We start from the raw sequence: 25,058 nt of genomic DNA, 5'->3' as shown, positions 1-25,058 counted from the left end.
AGTAACACTTTCTTACCTCCTTTTCCAAATATACTTTTTTATCATCCAGTGTATTATAAAGAGTAAAGAACTGCTTTGTTTCTTTGTGAGTTGCTGAGACTGCAAAGAAAAAAAAAAAGTAGAATAAAAGAGCATGAGTGAAATGGAACCTATACAAATATTCCACAGGCTTTGTATAATACATTGCTATTAATAATGGAATGCATCTTTAATACACTCTGGAAGAATATTTCCTCTGCATTTGAACCTCCAGCAGGGTTTGGAGCTACTAGATTTTATGAGAACTGAACTCCAAAACAACACAGTTCAATGTTTAACCCAGCTACTGATAGTCCTTTCTGTACATTATGCAAATGTACTGCTGTGCTTCTTTACGTTCATTCTTCCTTCACAATCTTTACCCTTAGACAATACAAACTGCTGTGCTGCTAACAATTACCCTAGATAACTTGTACACTGGTGGGTCACAGAGTGCAGGGGTATAGATTTTCTGACAGTACCGTATGTAAGAAACCAGAATACATTAAACTGCATCTTCCAAGCTATGAATGTGCAAGATGCCCAAGGAGGCTTTAAAACAGTAAAAGCTTTCTTTCCCTCTTTACAATACATTTAAGCTGATAGCATTACATACTACTCTCTTTTCAAAAAAATGCTATTTGTTGTAGGTGAGCATAGCAAAAGCTGGTCACAGCTCAATGGGGAAAGTAAGGCTCAGACACACCTTTCATTTGGGCCTACAAGATAATGATTCATACTTAAGTCTCTGAAACGTTCACCTCTTCTTAAGATCTCCACTGACTAAGAAAACCTAAGATGGTGGGAAAAAGCTCAACTGAGAGAAACAACTGGCAAAAATTATTTCAGTTAACATATCAAGCACTGTCTAGAATTCTGAACCAAGAAAACAAGTAGGGGTTTAAAAAGATCAAATGACTTAATGATAAAAATTTTTCCAAAAGTCATGAGTAAGCTAAATTAGACTGAAATCATCATATTAAGCTCTAACAGCTAACAAGTTGTCATCTTTAAACAAGATCTTTTTTTGAATATATTGATTAAGGTTTTGTATAGAGTCACTAACAGACAGCACAACTCTCCTGCCACGTCATAACACCATTAAAAAATCCAGTTTCTTAAAGGAAGTCCTACTGCTTGATGACATTTTCCAGCTGAAGCCAAACAGCCGTTCACATCCCAGAGTTGAATGTTTTGGAGACAGAAAACCAACACTGACTACTTCTGCAGCATGAGTTGTGAGCAAAGAGCTTTTCCACTGCTGCAACTGACCCTGTATTCTAAAAAGCATACTGAGCACTCAGAGCCTGCAAGCATCAAGGAATTCAGGAAAGGCTGGGATAGGCTGGAAAATCAGTAAGGGCTGTTGAGTATGCTCCACAAAGAGACTTTCCAACTGCTGCTGCTTTGAAATCAGGCTGTTGCTTGAAGAACTGCATGAACAGAAGGACCTCCAACAGGCTTATACTGTCTTGATTAGTTCTGTTTTTGCAGGACATTCCGCCAAATTGAAGTGTTTCCCAAACCTCTCCTTTCCTGCAGCTCTTCCTTATCTTGTAGCAGCACTGGCGGTGATAATAATATACATATATACACACACCCACATTTATATTTAATAGCATGGAATATTGAAACTTAGTAGCATTCCAGTACAGAACCACTGAGGTTGGAAGGTACCTGCGAGGTTGCCCTGTCCAAAATACCTTGGACCCAGAAGTCCAAAAACCTGTTTTTGGCAACTCTAAAGATCTCCTGAATCTGGCCAAATGAAAAAATCTCCTAAGAAAAAAAACAAACCCACAACTCTCAGGAAGATTTGCTACAAGTTCTCAGCTCTATTTTATAAAACATTAGCCTGGATAGAGCAGGTTCCTGGCCAGAAGATTGAGTACAGCATTATTCTAAGTTACTGCATTTATTTTGTGCTACAGAAAACAAAGTTCCAGGAAATTCAAAGCAACCTAAATCTACTTCATTTGTATATAGTGAATTAAGGACTTTCTAAACACACTGGTCATTGATCTATATCAATGTTACAACCAGAATTTACTCCAAAAATCTTGTACACCAAGTTTTGCCCACAAGAGAATTCTTACAGCCAGCTTATAAAATGTTGAAAGTAGGGTCTATAATGTGAATATCAAACAACCCCTAAAATCCACAGAATTAGCAACTGCTCTTGTTACAAACCAGAAGTTTAAAATGCAATTGCCCTCCTTCTGGGACTTTAGCCTTCAGTAGAACGTTCCTGCTTGATATACATACCCTGACTGTAAAGTTCAATAAATCTCTTCTGATACTGTGTTAGCTCAGCTCGGCTGGGTACTTCATCAATCTTGCGCTGTAAAATCGCTATTTCTCTGTTTCTTCGTGCCTGAATAGAAAGTTAGGAGGGGAGAAAACAAAGCCTCTTCTTGTTCTCTTCTTAAAATGGATGGAGCCCCCCACGCAGTACTTTGTTACTAAACAATTTTTTTATTTATTTATTTTTTTAAGTGTTGGCTGAGGCACAATATTATTTTGTAAATGATTTGTGATTTTTAATTTTTTTTTTTCAATTACAACAAAAAGTAAAATTAATATTAAAAGTGACAGAGTAAGAAAAACTTGAATCATTTTGTCCAAGTAAGTTCATAGACTTACCAACAATAGCCGGATCTTCTGAAGTTTTTCTTTCTCAGTTTTGTACTGCTGGTCTATGAGCTTATTCGGCTCCTAGAATTTGAGAACCCAAAACAATTGTGGATTACAGTGACTAATGAGAGCTGCAATTACGAAAATGTGCAAGTTGAGTTTTGGCTGTATTTGTATCTTTCACTGAATGGCTCCCACTAGAACACCATCATCGCTTGCTATTTCTTTAAACGATGATCCATAATCCACATTTAAAAATTTGACAACTTTCATCTTTCACTGCACACAAACTAACACTTTTAGATTTTAGTTTTTAACATTTGTCAGTTGTTTTTCCACTGCTTTCAGTAGTTAAGCAAAATGAAGTGTATCCAAAGACACTCTGCAACCACTGTGCAAACGTTTAGTGTACACTTAGTGTACGCTTTGATTCACCAGCAGAGTTCAGAGAATCATAGAATGGTTTGGGTTGGAATGGACCCGAAGGATCATCAAGTTCTAACCCCCCTCTGCCACAGCCAAGGCCACCAACCTCCAGAAGGGTAAGGCCCAGGACAGAACAGAACTGGTGCATTCTACACTTCCTGCAATGAGCATGGATCACTTTCTCTTCTTTAAATATTTAAGTTACATTTTCATTGTTTCATGCTGTGTTCAGACGGACAGCAGCATCATTGAACCCATAATCTACCTGATTTCTGGCACACAAATATATCAAATGTTTACTCATCGAAACAATTAAGTTGAGTGTTTCATTTTCTGTTCATTCATTATTCATTGCTATCAGTTTGCTTGCACTGGTGTTAAACCTAATTTCAGATAGCTGCTAATGTATGCAGTGTTCTGAGCCACTGAAAACTTGTGCTTCCATCCTTCAAACATATCCACCTGAAGGAGAAAAAAAAAAGAGCTCCAGAACAAATATTTTCTGAGGAGGATCTGTTTATGCCATAAATATGCACTGCTCGTAATACAACATCCAGAGATTCTTCTCTGATACTACAAAGAAAAAGTAAAAGGGACAAAAATACTCATGAGTTTGTCCCATGCGTTCTAGCAAGAAGAATGAAAAATACTGTGGTGATTCTTCATTGTTTATCAGCCTGAACTGTGGCTTTACCAGTGGTGGAGAAGAGAATTCTTCAGAAATTGCAACTGATCTTTTTATCCTAACTAGAATGTGCCCAAGTCAGAAAGACATAAAACAACATTTTAAAACACAAATTGAAAATAAGCTCTTCACACATTTGCTATTTACCTCTTCCTCCCCGTTTTCTGCTGCCTCAGCTTTCAAATTCTCAATATCTTGTTGAAGCCGCTCCATTTCTTCCTATTTAAAAAAAGGAGTTCATATTGCTTTTAATTGAGACCTACTCTCTAAAAAAGGGAATGGAGGCTTGATATCATACAAGTGTAACAAACGTGGTGCTGACAATACGCTTTAAAATTTTTAAAGACCCAAAAGCAACCCCTGTCCCCAGGGCTAAGCATGCTTTCAGCTCATTACATAAAAATGAATATCTACTTTTATCAAACACAGGAAAAGATTTATTTCTTACTTGTAAATATACTGGCAAATATACTCTGCTAAGTATAACATTCAGTGAGCGACATAGAAAACGAAAAGCTAAGGAAACAATGAAATACTACAACAGCAACAGCATGACACAACTGCAATGCATGGTATTCCTAACAATGAATGAACCTAAAGTTAGCTGCAAGGTCATTTCCATCAGAATTCTTCAGAGTTTTCCAAAATGTTCATATAGGAAAACTGTGCTCAGTATCTACCAGAGTGCAGTATGCCTGTTCACTTCTTTTTATCCCATTAAATTCCATCCCCTACTGTTTAAATAGATGAGAATGAAAACAAATCTCTCTGATCATATTTCTAGGCAGCCCATAAACACAGCAGTAATACACTACAATTAAACAGCCAAGCTGAAATGCTACTCTGCAAAGTGTAACAGATTTATCTCAGTTTTCCTATCTCCAGTGGTTTGCTCCAAAGCTAGGGGCTTTCAACAAGATTTCCACTTTGACACTGGGCTCCTCAGCTCATTGCTGGCTCATCTAAGAAGATGGCATGGGGGAAATGGGAAGAAAGGACAAAATGGGAAGAAGTATAATGCTTCCTTACCGAGTTGTAAATGAACTGTCATCTAAGAAACTAAAACTTACCCTACAATGTGCTTTAAATTCTTGCTCCTGGCTTTTGAGGTTTTCATTCATGGCTACCAGTGTTCGCAGATTCTGTAACACACTAAATTTGAAGACCAAGCAGAACTGCATTAGTCTTTTCGTTTCTAACTGAAGCAGACAGAGAACTAAAAGACATCGGAACAGGCTTAGTTCTATAGAACTTTACAATAAAGTCTATGTAAATTAAAAATCCAAGTATCGTGACAGTATAAAGAAAAATCTGATACTACCTCAGAATTTTGACGTTTTGTGATACTCTGACCTCATTATTGTGGAAATTTTGAGAGCACCCTATTTAATATATGCAAGATTAAGGTTTCAAATATAAAGAATATCAAAATGGGAAGGCCTCAAATGTATGTTTAGTGTTACTTGTGCTTCTACTTTATTTGAATATCTACAATTACTTTCAACTACAGATTGAGATTTTTCCACTCTGAATTAATTACTTGCTAATCTTCTGACTAGTGGAAGAAAGCTAGAGAATTTATTTTTCTAAACAATAATTCTTTGCTTAGGTTGAAAAAGCAAGACATAACGAATGACTTATTTTAAAACCATCATTTTTTATAACTTCAAAAGCTACAAAGGAGAACAAACATGCAGACTTACCTAGAATCTGCTTGGGATTCTATTGTTTCTAAGGCTGCTAGTTCTTTGTCCAGCTTTTCACTGTAACTCTTGACCTAAGAAATGTAATTAATAGTAATCCTCATAACCGTATCACAAAAAAGTCTCCCCTTCTAGGTAATGTAATAAATAAAATCTATCAGTTTCTTTGGGAACAGAAAAATAGAAATTTACAAACTCAAAATTTTCTTAACATAAAAGTTATCAATCAGCTTCCCCATTTAATAAATCCCTTCATATAAAACTTCTTAAAAGAATTCTCAGAAACAATTCTGCTAGAGTAAATACACAGAAAAACAAAAAAAGATTACCTCACTTAACGTCTTTTTTGCTTCGGTACATTTTGCCTGTAGATCAGCACATTTAGCTTGCAGCTATTATGAAGAGAAAGAACAGAGTATGATTCTAAATTCATGCTAATTACATCTGTAACAGAAAGTAACAGTATTTGAGATCTTGATAATGGCTATCTGTTAAACAACAGGCAAATCATTACAATCAAAGTATTTTCTTGTCTGAGTCCATTTTATTCTAAGTAATCTGAACAATTACTAGTAGCAAATACTTTCCACCTGTCCTTCGTGATGTATTAGGTCCTAGAATGAACAGCAGCTTTTACTTTTCTGCTGGAATCCCTTTTGTAACTTATTGGACTGAATCTCTGCTGAAGTTATTTAGCCTGGCTATGATAGCCAAGTTCCAAGCAAAAAAGAGAGTCCCATTTTTTACTTCTCCAAATAAGCTAGGATAATTCAAGACTTACATAAAAACATCATGAGACCATAGAATTGTCCATACCAATAAAACAAGTAGTTATTTGATTTTATTTTGGGAAACTATGGAAAATCTATTAAGTAGGGAGTTACCAAAATGCCACAGACTACTTCACTGCCAGATAGCTTAGTATCACAGAGAATCACACACACACACACACACACACACACACACACACACACACACACACACACAGAATGGCCAGGGTTGGAAGGGACCTCAAGGATCATGAATCTCCAACCCCCTGCCACATGCAGGGTCACCAACCTCCATTTAATACTAGACCAGGCTGCACAGGGCCCCATCCAATCTGGCCTTGAACACTTCCAGGGACAGGGTATCCACAACCTCTCTGGGCAGCCTGTTCCAGCACCACCACTCTCATAGTAAAGAGCTTCCCCTTGACATCCAACCCAAATCTTCCCTCCCTCAACTTAAAACCATTTTTCCTTGTCCTGCAGTTATCGACCCTTTAAAAGAGTTGATTCCCCTCCTGTTTGTAGGTCCCCCTTTCTCTAAAGTATTTACAGTTTAATGTAACATCACAAGCAGAAACAGTAGAAATAGGACAAGGGTTAGAAAAGATAAGCAGAAGTGCTGCAAATAAAGAAATGCACGTTTGGCTTTCTGATTCACTTCTTTTCCTGATGTTTTAGGTTGCCATTCACAACGTGGAGCTGTGACCGAACACCTCACTCATTCTTATCCATGGGGAAACTTACAACAATTTTTTTTTTTTATTACAATTTTTATATTTCTCACCAATAGGCCAAATTTGAGCTAGTTGAAAAAAAACCCTAATTTAAGCCCAAAGTCCACATTTCATGAAAACTGACACAAAAATTAAAGAACTATTTGATAGAACTCTTGCCAGAACTTACTGCAGTACTGAAATGAGAATTTCACAATCACATTTTAAGAGGAAGTCTTGACTACCACTGATTTCAGCTTCTTCTATCCTACCCCACAAAAGCTGCCTTTGGCAAACGATAAGAAGATCTGCTAGGAAATTTTTACTTTAGTACAGTGATGAAAGAATTATATTTGGCTTACAGCTGCCAGTACTTCCTTCTCTATAAAAACATAACACAGACTGTTATGTACTGAAAATAACCAACACAGAACTCAATGGCCCTCAACTGTTAAAATGGCAAAGAACATTGCAGAACTAAGAAAATATTCATTCAATATTCCTGTGGATACAAAGTTCATCTGGAAACTAAAAGTAGGTTTGTAATTAAGAACTCCACTGTTTCATCTGTGATTTACAATCTTATTTTCTCTCCACTGCAAACTGCAGCCTTCTCAGCAGTATGTGGAAAGGAAGCAAATACATTTATGCATAAACCAAGAAAATGAGTAAAGGAAATGACTTGCACCAGAAATTAAAAGGTAATCCACTCAGCATACACCAAGTTACAAGAATATTCTGTGTTACTAATTCAGCAGCTACACTATGCTACAATTTTGCAGAAGGCCAAAAATATCTGCTCCAGAAAAAAAAAAATGATTTTGAACATCTCAGACACTGGGGATCCGTCCTGCTTTTAAGATTATAAGAATACAGCACAAAACAGCTGCAAGACTCACCCACAACTGTCAAGCTCACTTACCAGTCTCTCCTGCCATGCCCCACATTTATCAGTGTTTTCTTCTTTGATCCCCCCACGCAATTCTTACCTCTTCCAGGAGTTTGGTTTTCTGCAAAATCTGCTTATTCAGAGATGCCACCTTCCTTCTGTGCTGTTGAGCAGCTCCAAGCCTTTCTGGTCGCTCCTCAGCAGAAAGCTCAGACTGCTAAAATAAAGAACAGTAACAGACTGTTGAACATCATGTCAATGTTTTTTGCCTCTACCATAGCTAAGGAGATGCCAAACTGGAGCACACTCGGGATATTCCTCATCGAGAACTGTGTACCCCACAGTAACTTATCAATTTAACTTATGCCAAGGTAAGAAAGCAGTCAAATAACTAAATTACATCCCAAAAGATTAGGTAAAATAAGTTAGTGAGGTGCTGTACGAATGGATAAGAATACTGCAACAATTGATTAATTGTAGTATACTGCATCAGCATCACAGTTAAACCTATTAAGGTTTTTAAACAAGAACAGCAGCACCACAAACAAAACCAAACGTGTTGAAAATCCTCTTACGCAGCAGCATTACTTCAGTATAAGCATGCTTCAGTATGGTATTTCCTCAACTTCTTGAACAGGAGATTATCCATACCTCAATACGTAAATCCAGAACTCTCAAAAGCATCCAACGGTTGTCTTTAGATACTGAAACACTGGCATAGATGCAGCAAGCTGAATGACAATGATATACTCAATGAGGTAATTACGTTTACCTCTCTAAGCTTTTATTTAATTTTATTCTACTTTTGTGAAGCAATTCTGACATCTATCCTAACAATTCGTGTACTTTCTTCCCACCTAATTAGGAGAAGAAATAATGCTTCCAAACAACACCTGCAACACTATATTAAAAAGATACACATCAAGATTTACTTCTCGTATTACCAGGGATTTGATCAATCCCTTGCACTTAGCTCTCATGAGGCCACATGTGTGCACAAAACTTGCACAATGTGCTCAGTTTTGGGCCCCTACAAGAAATACACTGAGGCCCTGAAGCGCATCCAGAGAATGGCAACGAAGCTGTGAGGGTCTGCAGCACAAGTCTTAAGAGGAATGGCTGAGGGAACTGAGATTGTTCAGTCTGGAGAAGAGAAGGCTCAGGGGTGACCTTATCATTCTCTACAACTCCCTGAAAGGAGGTTGCTGTGAGGTGGAGGTCAGCCTCATCTCCTGCCCAACTAGCAATAGGACAATAGGGAATGGCCTCAAGTTATGCCAGGAGAGGTTCAGACTTGATATAAGAAAAATTTCTTCTCTGAAAGAGTGATCAGGTGCTGGAATGGGCACTACACACATTACATGCAAACCAAGAAAACTGGAAATGTGAGAGAAAGAAATGTTAGCTAAACCAATCTGAGATTGATCTCGCAAAAAAAAAAATAATAATATGAATCCATATAGAACATTCTTGGCAACAAATAGTTCCAGTTAAATTCATTAAAGTCTTCTGAGGAAGTGTATGAAGTGCGGCCATACTCCATTTCTCCTCGTTTCTACCATGCACATATTCATTTTAATTATTATGCCTGAGAATAGAAATCTATAGCATTAATAAAATATTTAGGTTTTCTCTACTAGAAATAACTTCCCACATGGCATTAGTTGTAATGTAAAAATTGTTGTGATGAAAACATAGAAGGAACAGCTTTTTCTCACTGTACTTTCTATGTCCTCCTAGAAGGATTCAATCTGATTCAACTGTTTTTCCAATGTTTTATAAACATGATCAGAAGAAAAACGGGAAAGCAATTGAGATTACTGTCAAATCTACAAAGAATGTAGATCAGTATGTTTTGCGTTCCTCTCTATGAACTTGCACTGAAGGTCTCAAAGCTTCCACTATGAATGGGAATATCTGTAAATGATCAGAGGGATAATCCCTCTAATACAGTAAAATTCAAAGCTGCTTCGAATAATTATCCTTTAAAAAGCTGCAATGGATGGGCTAATAAAAAGCTATCATTCCTTTGAATTTACAAAGTTAATGGGGTGAGCAGAAAGCTGCGTCCATTGATCTTCAGCAAAAATACAATCTTGTAAGAACAGTCTTAACAAATGGCAAAATCAGATCTAGATTTCTGCCTGCCAGCTTTCCTCACGGGAAATGCACCTGTGGATTCTATTAAAACTCTGACAGACAAATAAGCACTTCTTCCGTTCTTCAGACTAGGAATAGTTACAAGGGGTTAAAATTATTAGAACATTATATGAGTGCTCTTGTTGCTTTAATAAGCTGTTTGGTAACATCCTTAGTTCTCTTTTCCTGGTGTATGCATGCACACACCCTTTTTTTTTTTTCTTTTTCTTTTCAAATCCAGTAGATTTGAAAAGCCATATGTTTTTGGCTTGACTTGAATCAGTTCTTACTTCCCAGAGTATTAATCATTGTTGTACTGTAATAGTCAAGGTCTTGCTGCCTTCTCTCAGAGCAGAAGAAATGTAACATTGAAATATGACCCCTGGACTTCTGTTCTTCCAATCTTTTACAATAAAGAAAGGCCAAGAATTTGATATAGACTCCGTTGAGTTATAGGGTTTATCTCCCAAATGGGAAAGCTCCATACCTCATAAGTGTCAACAAAAAAGAAGAAATATGAGAAGACTATTGGACAAATAAGAGCAACCTATAACTCATAACTGGCAGTGATGTATTATATGTATTAATTGCTTGAAGAGCTAGATTTTCTTCTCACATTACTGTAAAGAAAACAATCACAGTGAACACAATGAACAGAGCTAATATACGCCCCCGACTTTTAAAGCAATAAAAATTTGGGTTTTTTTTTTATAATACTAGATTGAGAATGACAGATCCAGAACAAGTGATAATTGGAAACGAGCGCAAGTAAGATCCCTGTGTCCGTATTTCTGTACTTAACGTTATAAAAAGCACTGAGTTTACATCTCTGACTTCAACAGATATGGGCACAGGCCCTTTATCCCGAAAGAAGTTTAAGAAGCTGCTTAACACCCAAGATGCTCATGAACATAATTAAAAATGCATGCTCTGCCAAAAGGTTATGCATGTTTAAGTCTCACTGAAATAGTTCTCTAAATCCTAACTGTACTATCACCCACAGCATATATAAAACAGTATTGTTTTAAGACAATCACAGCAATTGATGTGAAAGCTTTAATTAATAAACTATCAATCATGACTTGGTAAATCTTAATCAGGAAACACACTTACCTTTTCAGCATATTCTGACACTATTTGCTTGATCTCATCCGACTGGAGTCCAACTATCTGTCCTACTGTGCTTGCTGTCAACTTGCCCTGCAATTGTATCAAAGCAACATAATATTGAGAGTTTTGGAACTGCCTGTTCTTTTCACAGGGCAATTTCACCATGCTCTTCACATTTCAATCAACATTGAGATCAGACAAAATAATGCCTTTTCTTCTGAGTATCAAAATAAACTGAAGCAATTCTTAAATGTAAATTTCTTCCCATTCCTCTCACCCAAAGAAATTTCAAGATTATTGCAGTCTAGAAGTTCCATTACATATAGATTTACTGCAGGCAACTATGAATTTTAACTGAAAACACAAAGTCAGTTGTTTTTTTTCCAAATGTCTTATACTAATGGTATTATTTCTAATATTTATCAGCACTTTGAAAAACACCATGAAATGCATACAATTTTAAAATGAAATTTTAAATGATTATTCAGCTGGCTATCTTCATAAGATAGCACTGTGACATCTTTCCCCTTAAATTCTCCTTGTAAATAACATTTGAAAGAGGCACTTGTTTACATTATTTTACCAGGATTAAGTTATCAGCCTCGTTAAGAATTACTGTCTTCCTAATATAACCATCTTTTCATGCACTCTCTTCATGAGCACTTAAATGCATAATCATTCCAAGACTTCAGACTCACAAATAGCTTGATTTTAGGAATAATTACCATAAAGAGTGAATGACAACTAGAAAACAAGTGCCAAAATGATAATGTTGTGCTGCTCTATTTTCCAAGAATGAAAACAATTCAAGACTGGAGAAGACTGTACTAAAATTTGCATGAGTATCCTCACCCCTGTATCATAATGTACTATGGAGCCCAACAAAGCAGAAACACTGATGATGAATACGAACTGTGACTGCTAAAACATAACCAACCACAATTTAAACAAAGCTGTATCAATTTTAGACGTTGTTTACCTCTTCTGTTGCCATTGCAGCCATTCCAGTCATCAGAGTTTTAATGCGAAGCTAGGATAAAATAACAGGTATTACACAAATCTTCTATTACCTAACTTATCTCTGGCTATTGACAGTGGCATATATATACAACTAATATAACGTAACGTGTATTTTAATGCAAGTAATGGGACAGTAGATCTGCAAAAGTTAATTCAGAGGTGGCTGAAACTACCAAATACAGAAAAGAGTACAGACTGTAAGTTAGCCTGCAGCTCCCCGTATCAAATCAAACCCTGACCTCCTAAAAACGCTCAGAGTCCAAAACAGAATTTAATTTTTTGTTACTAAATACCAGTAAACATTTAATTTTGGCACACTGACTTCAAGTTCCATATTCTCTTCAGGAAAGCAAGCACAGAAATCTTCCTTCCTGAAGCGAATGACAGTGATAGAGGAGAGCAGTGATAACTGTTTCCTTCCCCACAAGTTAGTTTCATCTATGCCTATTTAGACAGATGACACACCTCTTCAGCTGCCCGAAGGTCATCTTCATCACAAGGCTCAGCTTTTCCTGCTGCTGTAAGCCCTGAGGGCAGCATAATTTTCTTATCTTCAGTCTTTTGAAGAGAAATTAAGAAAATATTAAATCTAGTCCCAGTAATCTAAAGTATTAATACAGACAGCAATAACAACAACAAAAAAACCCAGATATAAACTATGTTCCAGTTATGGAAACATTTCAGCTACTGGAACAGGCTCACACATCATTTCATTTTCATGACAGCCTTTTCACACTTCATAATTATTCTAGCTCTTCAAGACAGTGTCCCTGGCTGGCTAGACACATCTTTGGCACAGATCCATTATTCCATAGTCTTCTGAGAACTACCAACCCCACAAGTCAATTGTGTAACCCAAAATATGATGTTGTGTATCTTTAAGATCTTACAGCAACCAATGCTCCAACAAAAGCAATGCAATTCTTCCAAAAATTTGAGTATGTTTTAAAAGTTCAAAAGTTCTTCACCTGTTCTGTTTTTCCTGCTTGTCTGCTAAATCCATACCTCCTAAAAGAATAACAGTAACATGAAATAAACACATTGTTGTCTCCAACTTCCACAAACAAATTAAGTTTCTATCAGTTTTTACTGATCAGATCCGCTAAAAAGTGATTCATTAAACAGAAACTAACATCCAAAGCCAGGTTCATGTTAGTTTTGGAATCCTTTAAATAAATGAAATAAGCAGGTACTACAGCATATTTACAGAACAATTCCACCTCAGTCCACTCTTTCCAGTATGATTTGTACATCTAGACTCTTCTTACAATGTTGTGACATAAAGGGCAAAAGAGCTGTTCTCCTTCCAGTCAGAATTTAATCCTGAACAATTAGCTTCTGAATTCTAGAAAGGCCTTAGGAAACTGTAAGTACAATCTGTACTCCTCAGAAAAACAGTCTTACGTGCTTTGATGAAACTGTAATTTCTTTGTGAAGCTCAATGTTCAGAGTCTCAAAGATATACTCACAATTTTCTACCTCTTTTTCTAGACAGGCAAAAATTGATATTTGAATTATATTGTTAGTTTAGAAATACTATCTTAAAGAAAAATCAGGTAGAAAGAAATTTTAGAGATGAGCAACTCAGACACACTTAGGAAGCACTAAACCTGCAGCATATCCAGTCACAAAGAGTGATGTTTTCTATATGACTAGATCACAGCTACAACTCCTTAATTCCTTAACTAGTGCAGAAGCATGACTATTTATGCCTTTAATAGCTTGAAGTTAAAAGTGTAACTGTCACTTGTTCTCCATTTATTCAACACTCATGCTTAAGGGGTAAGTTTAAGTTCAGTCCTATTTTATGACAGCATAACTCCAAGTTTTCAAGAATTCACCAACATTAATTTCTCTCTGCATTTTAAAGCTTAGCAGTGTAGGCAAAGTGATAGAGCATCACCTCCCACAGAATATGTATAAAGCTGTTTTAATATAGAAGCATTAACAGTATTGCCATCATTGCATAAGCCATTTTTGAGAAGCAAAGAATAAGTACATTCAATAAACATAACTCACTAAAGGGGTAAAGTCAGAAAATGGGTTCCCAATGGTGGTACAATGGCTCATTGTCCATATATATAAATATGGAGAGAGAGAGAGAGAGAGAGAGAGAGAGTATAGAGTTCACAAGAGAACAGGATGAGTAAAGTAAGCCTGAAACCTGACTGGAGTAAATCTGAAAGTTTGATTCTCAAATAGAATTAAAAACAAAACACAATCAATTTTTAAACGTACACGACATAAAACCCTCAAACAAAACAAGTCTTTCACCTGCCGTATTCCAGAAGTGTAGCGTGAACCTTTGATTCCTCATCTAGTAGTTCTTCAGCTCCCTTCTGACGTTTGTATTTTCTCTGGGGTTTGTAAACTTCCTGTCAGACAAGACAGTGAATGAAGTCAGAGCTTGCATTTTTTTACTGAATAAATAAATATGCAAAGCATTACTACTTACAGTGGCATTTTAACACTGCTTGCTTTTAAACTCAATGTACTTCAACACCTGATACTTCATTTTTTTTTTGGAATTACACAAAATTTTACACTAAATTCATTTCCATGTGCTACAGGATCTGTTTTTCCACATTTTAAAGAAACTAGAACAAGTTATTTGACAAGAAACATTTCTTCAACCTTCTTCTTAATCAGATTTTAAAGAAAAATGAGAAACAACACAACAAATCTACTGAAAAAAGTAATGAAGGTTCTACAATTAACCTGATAATGCCAAGGTATAGAATATTTCCTCTTTTACTAGTTAATTCTACTTGTAATGATATTAATTAAATATAACCATTATCTACACAGTCACCACAGGTTTACCTAGTCACAAGAACTAAAGCAGATCCTACTGCTACTTAAGGAACAAAAATATCTTAACAAATCTTTTGCTAAAATCTCACGCTATTATCCCAAGGTGATCTTAGAGCTGGATGACAATCCACCAACAAAACAAGGATTCATGGGACACCACAAGTTGACATTTACTCTTATCCATTTTTATTTTTTTTCCTGAGAGGGAGTTCCAACCTTCATCACAGCAGAGAAGAACTTCCTCATCATCACCAAACAGTCCACAACAAAAAGCAACGGCTTTATTTCCTTTGGTTCGTTTTACATTGGAATAATTTAAAACCCCTCAAGAGCCAGGCTCAGAATGGTTAAAACAGACACAGAACTAAAATAAAAGATGAAGTTGAAGCGTGTGCTTTTTACATAGGCTTTTTTAATATGCTTAACTTCAAACAATCCTACTCACGCAGGACAAATGATTCAACGCAAGAAGTTGCAAAGGAAAATAAAAGTGACTATGCTTGATATAATCTCTTATATAACACAAACTATGATTTTCTACAGTTCTTGAACTTTAACCTTGCTAAACCAGCTTTCAATCTCTTTCAAACACACATAATCCCAAAGTAGAGATTTTAGACAAGTGACAATAGCATTCCTCAGCAAATTTCTCCTGAATTTGGAAGTTACTCTTTGCAATTTTTCACTTGTTTCCAATCTGAATTTCTGTCATCCTTGTTTCAAACCTTGTTACATTTTTACCAGTTACATCAACAAGCCTTTTGCCATCAAGAAACTCCCACAACATGCATTTGCACACCCACAGAAAAGCAATGAAAGTCATAGCTTTTACGGTTATACAGTACATTATATATTAAGCATAGCCATTGTGCCATTAACATTAGCCTTGGCATTAGCCAATCAAGTACTTGAACAAAGGCACTGTAAGAGAATTTCCATTTAATAAGACACTCACTTTTCAGTGGAAGTACTTATTCTAATAACCATTACTGATATTTAATATTCCCTTTTCTAACCTTGGGACCATAAATCACACTGTACTGTCCCTCTGAGTAAAGAAGGGCAGGTCCTTAGAGCACAGGTCTAATGATGAATTCAGACAACAGCCTAATCTTTCACACTTGGTGATTCTCTTTTAGGAAAGTTGATTTCTCTTCCAATTCCATTGTCAGGCAATTTAAAGGTGACCTGCAGAAGTCTTGAAATTATACCCTTCCTTCCAGTTTCTACAGACAGGAAAGCTTGTGTGCTTTTTCCCCTTAAAATTCACTCTGCACATTCCTCTGGACTGCACTCGTGTTGACACCTTAAGAGATCTCATGAATTAAATCTTCTGTTCCCTCCATTTAGAAGGTTATACTGGTGAACAAATAAAACAATAATACCCATTTACGATGGAGATTAAGTCCAGTTGCTGGTGGCTTCAGACAAACAGCCCAGTGAAGGCTGAATGACCTGTAAGCAGGTGATTTGTTTGATAGCATGGAACACCATGCACTGTGTTGGTGGTTCACCTACATATAATAATGTACACCTAAAAGGTTTCCAACATCAAGTGTTGTCTTTTGTAGCCCTTCCTGAGAATGATATTCAGCATAGGACCTTCTCAGGAAAAAATCCAGAAGCAGATGCTTCAAGCAGAATTAAACCAAACACTATCATTCATTACTAAAATTGCTTGCTTCTTGATCATTAGAAAATAATAATAATTTACTTACAAAGATATCAGTAACTGTTTTGATAGCCTTCTCTTTTCTTTGCATAAATTCATCATCCTGCAAGACATCAGAGGTGATTAAAAATACCAGGAATGAAGACTTAATCTCAACCACTGTAATAAGTTTAGCAAACAAATTTGTCAAATACTTTCTAACTGAGTTGACCAATTGTTTGGTGAAATGCTAGTGATTTCCTATAGCAGAAAAATATTTGCTCCTCACATCTGCTAGGTATGGCAGTCTTTCTGGTCTCTGCTTATACAGTATCTGATGTTTATGCAAGCCCAGTCCTTCTAGGGGATCTCATTACTACACTACACAGAAAGAAAGTTGGGATGAACAATTCACAGAGCTGTGAAGCTGATATTGCACCCAGGCATTCTACATACTGTAACAGAAAAGCAAACTATTTTCTGTCTTACCTCTGGAAGTCTATGAGTTTTTTGAAACTGTGATATAGAGTAAGAACGGATATAGTCCCCCATTTCTTCCCTTGTTTCTATTGCACGTTTCACCAGCCACTGAAAAAGAAATCTGCATCAGTGGGAAAAGGAAGGAAGACAACAACAGCCGACACTGAACTGCTGCATCACTGTTTTTAATACAATAAAGAAAAACACAAATAAGACAATTATTTGTGAAGATGGTAACTGAAGGACCTACTCCTAATAAAATGACTGTGCATTAGCTATTGCATAAGCATCGTGTTGGCCATTCCTCTATGAATTAAAAAGACGAATGAAAGGTTGAATCACACAACTATTAAGAAATTATAAGAAATCACATGGCTACCCTTGCAGTTGTATTTTCACATGTGAACACCTAAACAACATTCATTCTGCTGAATTTCTTATATTGAACAACACAAACCACTTCTGAGCCACTCTGTTCACATTACAGAGGGATTCAGACTGAACTGACTCCCCTTCCACGCTTCTTAGAACGGGGCCTGATATCCCCCCCAAAAAACACTTCTATGTATGTGATTTTAAACAGTACTGCAGAATTAGTTGTGCTCCTTCATGATTTCCCTTATAGTTAGCTTGCAGTGCAACTTCTCATATACTTAATTGCTTTTATATTTTAATTAATTTCTTACAACAAGTATGGAAAGTATTGAAGCTTCAACTACTAGGAATTCTCAGCTGTCAAACTGATTTATAAACACCATGAAATCTTCACAACTACAAGTAAAGTTCATCTGAATTCTACCAATATCGATTTGCGTGATCCAAATATTAGCATCTCAATTAAATGTATTCCAAAAAGTAAAATGATGAGTCTCTGAAATGCAAATAATTGTGTATCACTTTTAGCATTATTTATTTAGCTTGCAATTTTAAGGAAGAAAAAAATAAATCAATAATTGACTTCCCCCAAAAGATCTACAGCCCTCCCTACCCCTTCTAATAATGAGTTGGAGAAACTTCATATCTTAGCAGGAGGAAGCTGCTACTTCACAGTAGCACACTCTTAGCTAGTAACACACTTTTACAATGTACGTGTGACCAGAATACTAAGTAATTAGATTTTCAATAGTATTCATCATTACTACTTGTTAAACATTATCAACACTGTACTTCTAAAACATAGAGCAAAAACACAGTAGTACACAAAATAGTGGAACTTCGGTTTTCTGGCATTTCTGTTTACACCATGGAACAGTCAGCGTAGCTCAAACTCACCAGACCATGACATCCATTCTATCAGCCAGCAAAAATTATATCACATTCTATACTCAAAACACTACTACGCTATATGAGCCATCAGGGTTGTCTCTCTGCTTCACTACTTATGGCACAGGCCTTTGGTTCCAGAAAGTGTTGTGCTTACAGCACAGACACAAAAACATGACTATACTCTGCATGCAGTCAGGTATACTTCTATTTACTCCAAAGATGCCCTCGGGAGCACACTTTAAAACAAACAGATAGTCCAGGTAGCTTCTACATAGTCTGTGAACATTCTTCTACAAAGCAAGCTTGAACTGTTCACAGTCCAGGTGAGCAGTCAGAGTGGGGGCAAATGGGCTGGAATTGGACACAATCACAAGCTGAACAGATAATGTTCCAGGCTCAGCGTATATTCTAATGTTCTCAGTGCTAGGACCCAGCACAGAATCTGTCTTTTCTCATTAGTCCATAGCACTGACATAGCACACCACTAGGATGTGACCTCATGAGTATTGGCTCTGCCCCAGGTAGAAGCCATTACATCTAGGCTCTACACATTTCAACTATTTTTTCCTGTTACAGATCATTGATCTTTTTCACAAACTACAGCCCCACCATGAAACAGTGCATCTTTGAGCCTATGAAGTTTTCAAGAACCACATGCCTTTGCAAGACAAAAACATTTCTTGAGATATTTATAAGACCACACAAAAAGCCACAGGAGATTCAAGTACACTTTGTCAGAGAAGATAAATCTTGTGAGCTGTTGAAAGCCTGTGCAGCAGGTCACATCAGAGATCAGATCCAACTTGGGATTCAAGTTTGAGCCAAAATGAGTTTTCTGCGCTATAAACATCCCTGGAAATCCCTGGAAAGTGAAGGGAGTATGCTGACAACAAGAGAGCTCAAAATATAAGCTATAAATTGCAAAGCACACTTCAACACAAGATTGTGTACATACTTTTCCTCTGTAAACACAAGCAGAATTCACGCGGAAGAACTGCACCATATCTGCTCACTGGGTTCTGACTTTTTAAGTCTTTTTTTCCCCCATTTTTTTTAAAGAAAAAATTTTTTTACAGCCTGTGGCAGTGAGCCAGGACAATTTAATTCTTCCTATTCAGAAGGATTCAGCTAAATTCATGCCATTGAGTTCACTGGACTAGCTTGCACAGTGCAAAAGCTTTTGGAACACAACTCTAAGCAGAGGAAAGAGCTTCTGTATCACCTGGGGACTGCCTTGTGATTTATAACTAGTAAGTGAATCTTGAATTCAGCTATGAATTGAGTGAAGTGTCATTATCAAATACACAATTCCTATAAGCCCTGGCATGTTAGGCCTGTTAAGATCCTGCAGCCTTCCAGAAAATGACAGAAAGCCACGTTTCCAGAAAATGATCTTTTACATACCAACAACTTACATTCACCAAGAAAGACTTTCTTGAACAAGCATGGGTTAGCTATACCCCTCACTGCCTAGCAATTAAGACCAAGTGTCCAGAAGTAACATCCTAAATCAAATTTTGGACAAAGGAGGTTAAGAGAAAAGAATATGTGGTGCTACATTTTTTAGAGCAGGAGTAATAATCTACATTTTCACTTTAGGATAGGAATTATTCTTCCTGTGAGAGATGTCGTTTACACGATATATGTAGCCAATTATTATCATTTCAAATTGATCAGGGCGAGAAATTAATCTGAGGTAGGTTTTCTTCACTAGTAGGATACAAGTTCAGAAGCAAAAACTCACATTGACAAAATACAAGCTTTCCTCTGTAAGCAGGAGGATTACAGCTTGAAAGCTGTGTACTAGTAGCATGCACTGGGGGAAAGAGAGTTAAGAGTGGTTTCCCTCAAGAGCCTCTCATTAGAAGATAAGAAAACCAGGAAGTTCTCCTTGCTTCTTATAAACTGGAATTTATATGAAGCTCTTGCTTGCTACACTCTTTCACAGGAAGGAAGAAAGGAGATAAAGAAAAAGCCTGCTGGACTGCCTCAATTTTCCCTGTTTATGAGAAATACATTTTTGTGTGCAGATGAAGTTAAAGTCTGAAGAATGATAATAACATACCAAGCATTCTTAAGATACCACACGTAAATGGAACTTATCACATGTCAGCCTGAATCTTAATAAAATGGAGAACTACGAGTATGCACGTGGTCAGTGCTGCTCAGCAAACACACAGCAATAGGGTCACAACAGAGGAATTTATTTTTCCACCCATACAGTCTTTCAGTCCTTTTAAGCAGACAAATATCACAAGAGACAGATCGTGACTCCTCCTCAAAGAATTCAGTACCTGTGTTTTTCTTAAACACGGATCATCTATAATGCCATTTAGCTCTTCAAAAGCATTCATCTGAACTACTTTTCTGTCGTTATTCATTTCAAAGTTAAATAAAGAGACAAACAGTACTATGGTATGGATCCTTGTTAAAGTCTGCACGCAAATTTTATGGCCTTTTTCAGCAAAGTATTGATACACAGCACAATTATTACCTGTACAACAGGAAATATATGAATGAAATCCAGACCCTGGATCTGATGTGGTTCCAAACGATGAGGACACTTCATTTTTGGTAATACTGACACAATTTTTTCAGTTAAGGCACTATTAGGAGAAAAAAAAAAAGTAACCAAACAAAACCAGATGAACACAAGTGCACGCATATCCCAGTTTTCACTTGAAAATTTCCAATTATTTTTGCAAACACAATTAGCAGTTAGAAAGTTCCCTCTAGTGGCTTCCACTGCATACAGCTGTAACTTTCAGTTACAGAATAACTTTTACATTGCACTATATATTCCCCAGCAATGATTAAATAGCCCGTCACTTCAGATGAAATGCTCACCTATGATACAAAATGCAAAGGTGTCTGTAGATACAGTGTTTATTTCTATGTGTGTATTCTATCTTTTAGTAATACTACGTAAAAGATATGCATTCAAAGACTAACACGTCCCATCTAAGGACTTAAAAATTTGTTTAATAAAACTGCCAAATTATCCCAATGTCATTACTGAAAGTTTAGGAGTACAAATATGAACTACACCTAACTGCTAAGCACGGTACAGTTCATATGGTTGTGGTTTGAAGTGGGTAAAACTGAATTTACCAGCAACTATCTCACTCCAATCTGGTGAAATGAAAGGGTTAATCTAACAAAGCATCCACCTACAAGAACACCATTCTGCTTCCAACAAATCCCTCATTGTAGAGCGAGGCCTTTTTTGCTGTCCATACTCTACACTGCATTTTAAAGCAGGTGTCAGCATCAAGAACGAACATGGAGAAATCAGATTTTCCCATGAAGGAAAACAATTAAGTGGCCCAGTACTGACTTCAGTGATATCCTGTACTGCTCAGATCAGATGGACAACTGATACTCTGACAGAAATGAAGGGGAACAAGAGGGATGAGACAGACCAGAGTCTTGGAATAGTGCCTTTACAAAATACAAATAAATCATTACTGCTGCTGTGGGAGTTAAGCTTGGTTTTTGTTTCGCCAATTTTACACGCAGTCAGTTGGAGAGAGAAAAGAACATTTTAAGAACAACTTAATTATTTCCTGTTCTTAAGGATAAGAAACATTTTCTTGGCAGCTAACAACAAAAAAAATCCCAGAACAAGAAAACCCACCGCTACCATCTTCATTGCTAGTCTAAATCTGTGTGTTTTTACCAATGCTTTATGTAGCTATGATGATCGAGTAGTTCTAAATTTAATGGAGTAAAAACAAATCTTTGTTTCTAAATGGATTAAAGTCTTGCCAATGCTAAATGATTTTTGAGAAAACAGTACAGATGGATGCTCTTTCCAACTACATGGAGAAAGTAAGTCTCTTCATGTAACTATAACTTGAGAGGCTACTCTCACTTTCTGCAAACTTCAACTATGGCTCTTATCACAGAAACACAAAGAAATAACGCAGTTCAGAATTGATTCTCTCTCTCATAATTTTTCTCATAAATGATTTTCACAGCCTTTCCGAATACTCCTAAGCCAGCTAATTCCTGTAAATTCCTTGCAGGAGAAATTATACTGAAACCAAATGGTCTCATTAGGTCATAATAAGGATAGGTAACTGTTTTGGCAACAATGTCATGCTTTAGATTCTGTCTGCTGATGCCTATAGTTCCAACCCAGAATCAGACAGAGGAATAAGAGGTTATTTCTGCAGACAGAAGGAACTCAAGGATGGTCTTCTACTGTTGCATTCCACAGTTTCCAGCAGCGTGGTCTCTCTCTGTCATTTGTTTTGGCCTCTGCATCATCCCCTTCTGCCAGCACAAGCATCTGTACAGCTGCACAGAAACCTGGAGCCAGTAACTGATTCATTTTAAAACTATTTTCGTTTTTTTTTTTTTTTTTGGTAGGCTTTAAGCTGGATCAGTTCTCAATCCAGTTTCTTGTTCAGCCACATAAATGCTTTTGCTGCATAGCAGGGATACGTAAGAGCACAGCAGCGCACAGGGGGTAACAGTGCCTTTTTTTTAGAATAAGCTTCTTTTTGGTTTTACAGTTCATAGAACTACAGCCTGAGTATCCCAGAAACCCACAGAATGTTTTGAAAGTTAGTGATCTTGAAAACAAAGAAACTTTAACTGAAAATCCTCGTTACAAACAGGCAAATAACAGATAATTCTTCCTATCTTCTTTCCTAAGACAAAAAAAAGAAAACAACAACAACAAAAAAACCCCACACTGTTGCCATTTCAACAACTTACATTTTCTGACCAATAGTAGAGTTCTCCTGAAACAATAAATCAACGTCGATATCAAAGTTGCAGGTAGTGATGCACCACGTCATGCCGCCTACAACCTATCAAGGGAGCAACAGCATGGTTATGCCAAGGGAACCTGAAGAGATAGAAACAAATATATCCTACATTCCTAAATGCTGACATTTGTAACACCAAGCGCTAGGTGTGCAGGATAAAAATGGTCATGTACATCCCTAACTCTGTAGAGATCATTTTCAGACCCTGTTCCTAGAGCTACTTAGACATATTTAAACTCCTCAGCTATTTCATCAACTTTTCATTAAACACCAAAGTACTGAAAGACAATCTCGTGCAAACATATCCAATATAACCTAAATGTATGCAAATATGATGAGCATACGGAACAGTTTAAAATGTAGAAAAACTTAACATCATACTCCAAATAAAGATGTTACAAGGTTTTCTAAGACCAATTAGCCTCTTGACAAACCCATCTAAAACACTTAACCAGTATTCTTTCTATCTTAGCAGCCAGCTTGTTTTCAATAGCAATGCTTGCTTTGTAAAAGTTGGGCACTGTCAATTGCAATTGTATTCAGGCATGTATAAACCTGATGCATACACTTCTATGCAGGAAGGCAACATTACACCCCAAGGCTGTCTCCTTGGAACTACTTTGTGTGTGCGTGCACAGCCTCGTAACACCTAAGATCAGTAATGCCATGCAGTTTTCAGAAACTGAAGCTGGAAAATATAGCTGTGCTATGGCCAAAGGAAGAGCAGAAAACAGAAGTGTCCATTTAAAAAACTCCTCTCAAACCTCTGTGCAGGAACTTCTCACAGTGTCAGCACTAAAACAATTCAGAAGTCTCTTTTCAGCTTGAACTTTGCTCACTGTCACTACCACATACTTCCTGCCTAGGACAATGAATGGTTGACACACATGACATTTTACAGATATATAAAACAGCCCCAAAATAATTTCACTAAGATAACTATTCTGTTCTCTTGCCAATTCTCTCACTACAAATCTCTCTCTTTTAAAAATTATTGTGCTCTTTATAAAAAAAAAACAAGCGTTTATCTCCAAACATCAGATATTCCTAGTAGTTTTAGTTGACAGAGGTGCAGAATTCCCTATATATGACTCAAACTTAAGCCGTACCATGCACAGAAAAGCATATCAGCATTAGTTTGAATCCAGCTGTCTCTTTTAAGACAGACTTCGTCGCATAAAAATGTTTTAGAAAACATAAGAGGTGCAAACTGTCTGAAAAGGGCTCATGTGCAGACACACTTAAATGGCAAAGCCAATGCTGCAAATGTCTTTTATTTTTTTTAAGAAGAGTCATCTAGACTTGCTAAACTAACTCGAAATAAAAATGTAATCCACATATACTTAAAAAAGGATTTTATAAAATAATGCATTAGTCTCACCTTGTCAAAGGGTGATAACCCTTTGATTCTTGCTCGGAAATACCCAGCAGCCACCAATAGTTCCAAAATTTCTGTCAGCTTGATGTTTTGTTCCTCATCTTCCCTTGTTTCAACCTGACAAATGAGCAACAGAACACTCATTCAACATTTCTCCCCTCATTCTTGTTACGAATGTTTTCCAGACTTAAATATCTTAACATAGGACAAGTTAGAGAAACCAAGGGCTGCCATTAACTCGGTTGTTTCAGTGAAAAATAGTAAAGAAATATTGAATGCGTGGATTAAATGCCACTTCTTCTTCCCCACCCATTTAAATACTACAATCTGCCTCTCCTATCCAAACTCCCAGTCTGCAGCCTGTCCCAATGGCCATAACACAGTTCATTTATTCTCAGTTAGGTACATTTCCTTCAATTTCAGCCTTCACATGACAGCGTAATCCACATTAACACATCTATTTATTTGTTTATTCATTCATTCTTAGAGAGAAACAAGCAGAAAATTTGTTGTGGCTTTCCCACAGTTCAGACAAGGCAATTTTAGACCAAGTACGGCTTTAAAAAAAAAAAAAAAAAATCAGC

General features: G+C 36.7%; 1 protein-coding gene across 1 annotated transcript in view; it reads right to left on the bottom strand.

The window, feature by feature from the left end:
* The window catches only part of CCDC93 (coiled-coil domain containing 93), a 31,720-nt gene extending 7,087 nt beyond the window's left edge, over window positions 1-24,633 (bottom strand). Inside the window, exons 1-18 of the mRNA XM_010714068.2 lie at window positions 24,478-24,633; window positions 23,044-23,138; window positions 20,813-20,924; window positions 17,062-17,160; window positions 16,640-16,696; window positions 14,382-14,482; window positions 13,076-13,115; window positions 12,573-12,665; window positions 12,067-12,117; window positions 11,091-11,177; window positions 7,939-8,055; window positions 5,796-5,858; window positions 5,467-5,540; window positions 4,834-4,915; window positions 3,911-3,982; window positions 2,662-2,733; window positions 2,284-2,392; window positions 17-99 (exon numbers count right to left, since the gene is read on the bottom strand). Of these exons, the coding sequence (XP_010712370.1) occupies window positions 17-99; window positions 2,284-2,392; window positions 2,662-2,733; window positions 3,911-3,982; window positions 4,834-4,915; window positions 5,467-5,540; window positions 5,796-5,858; window positions 7,939-8,055; window positions 11,091-11,177; window positions 12,067-12,117; window positions 12,573-12,665; window positions 13,076-13,115; window positions 14,382-14,482; window positions 16,640-16,696; window positions 17,062-17,160; window positions 20,813-20,924; window positions 23,044-23,138; window positions 24,478-24,618 (1,548 nt within the window). The 5' untranslated portion in view covers window positions 24,619-24,633. The remainder of the gene's footprint in view (window positions 1-16; window positions 100-2,283; window positions 2,393-2,661; window positions 2,734-3,910; window positions 3,983-4,833; window positions 4,916-5,466; window positions 5,541-5,795; window positions 5,859-7,938; window positions 8,056-11,090; window positions 11,178-12,066; window positions 12,118-12,572; window positions 12,666-13,075; window positions 13,116-14,381; window positions 14,483-16,639; window positions 16,697-17,061; window positions 17,161-20,812; window positions 20,925-23,043; window positions 23,139-24,477) is intronic.
* Between the last annotated feature and the right edge of the window lie 425 nt (window positions 24,634-25,058).

This window comes from Meleagris gallopavo, chromosome 7 (genome assembly GCF_000146605.3).
Source record: "Meleagris gallopavo isolate NT-WF06-2002-E0010 breed Aviagen turkey brand Nicholas breeding stock chromosome 7, Turkey_5.1, whole genome shotgun sequence".
NCBI classification, from domain to species: domain Eukaryota; kingdom Metazoa; phylum Chordata; class Aves; order Galliformes; family Phasianidae; genus Meleagris; species Meleagris gallopavo.
The sequence above is the reverse complement of the archived record's forward strand: the minus strand, read 5'-3'. Positions and strand labels throughout refer to the sequence as shown.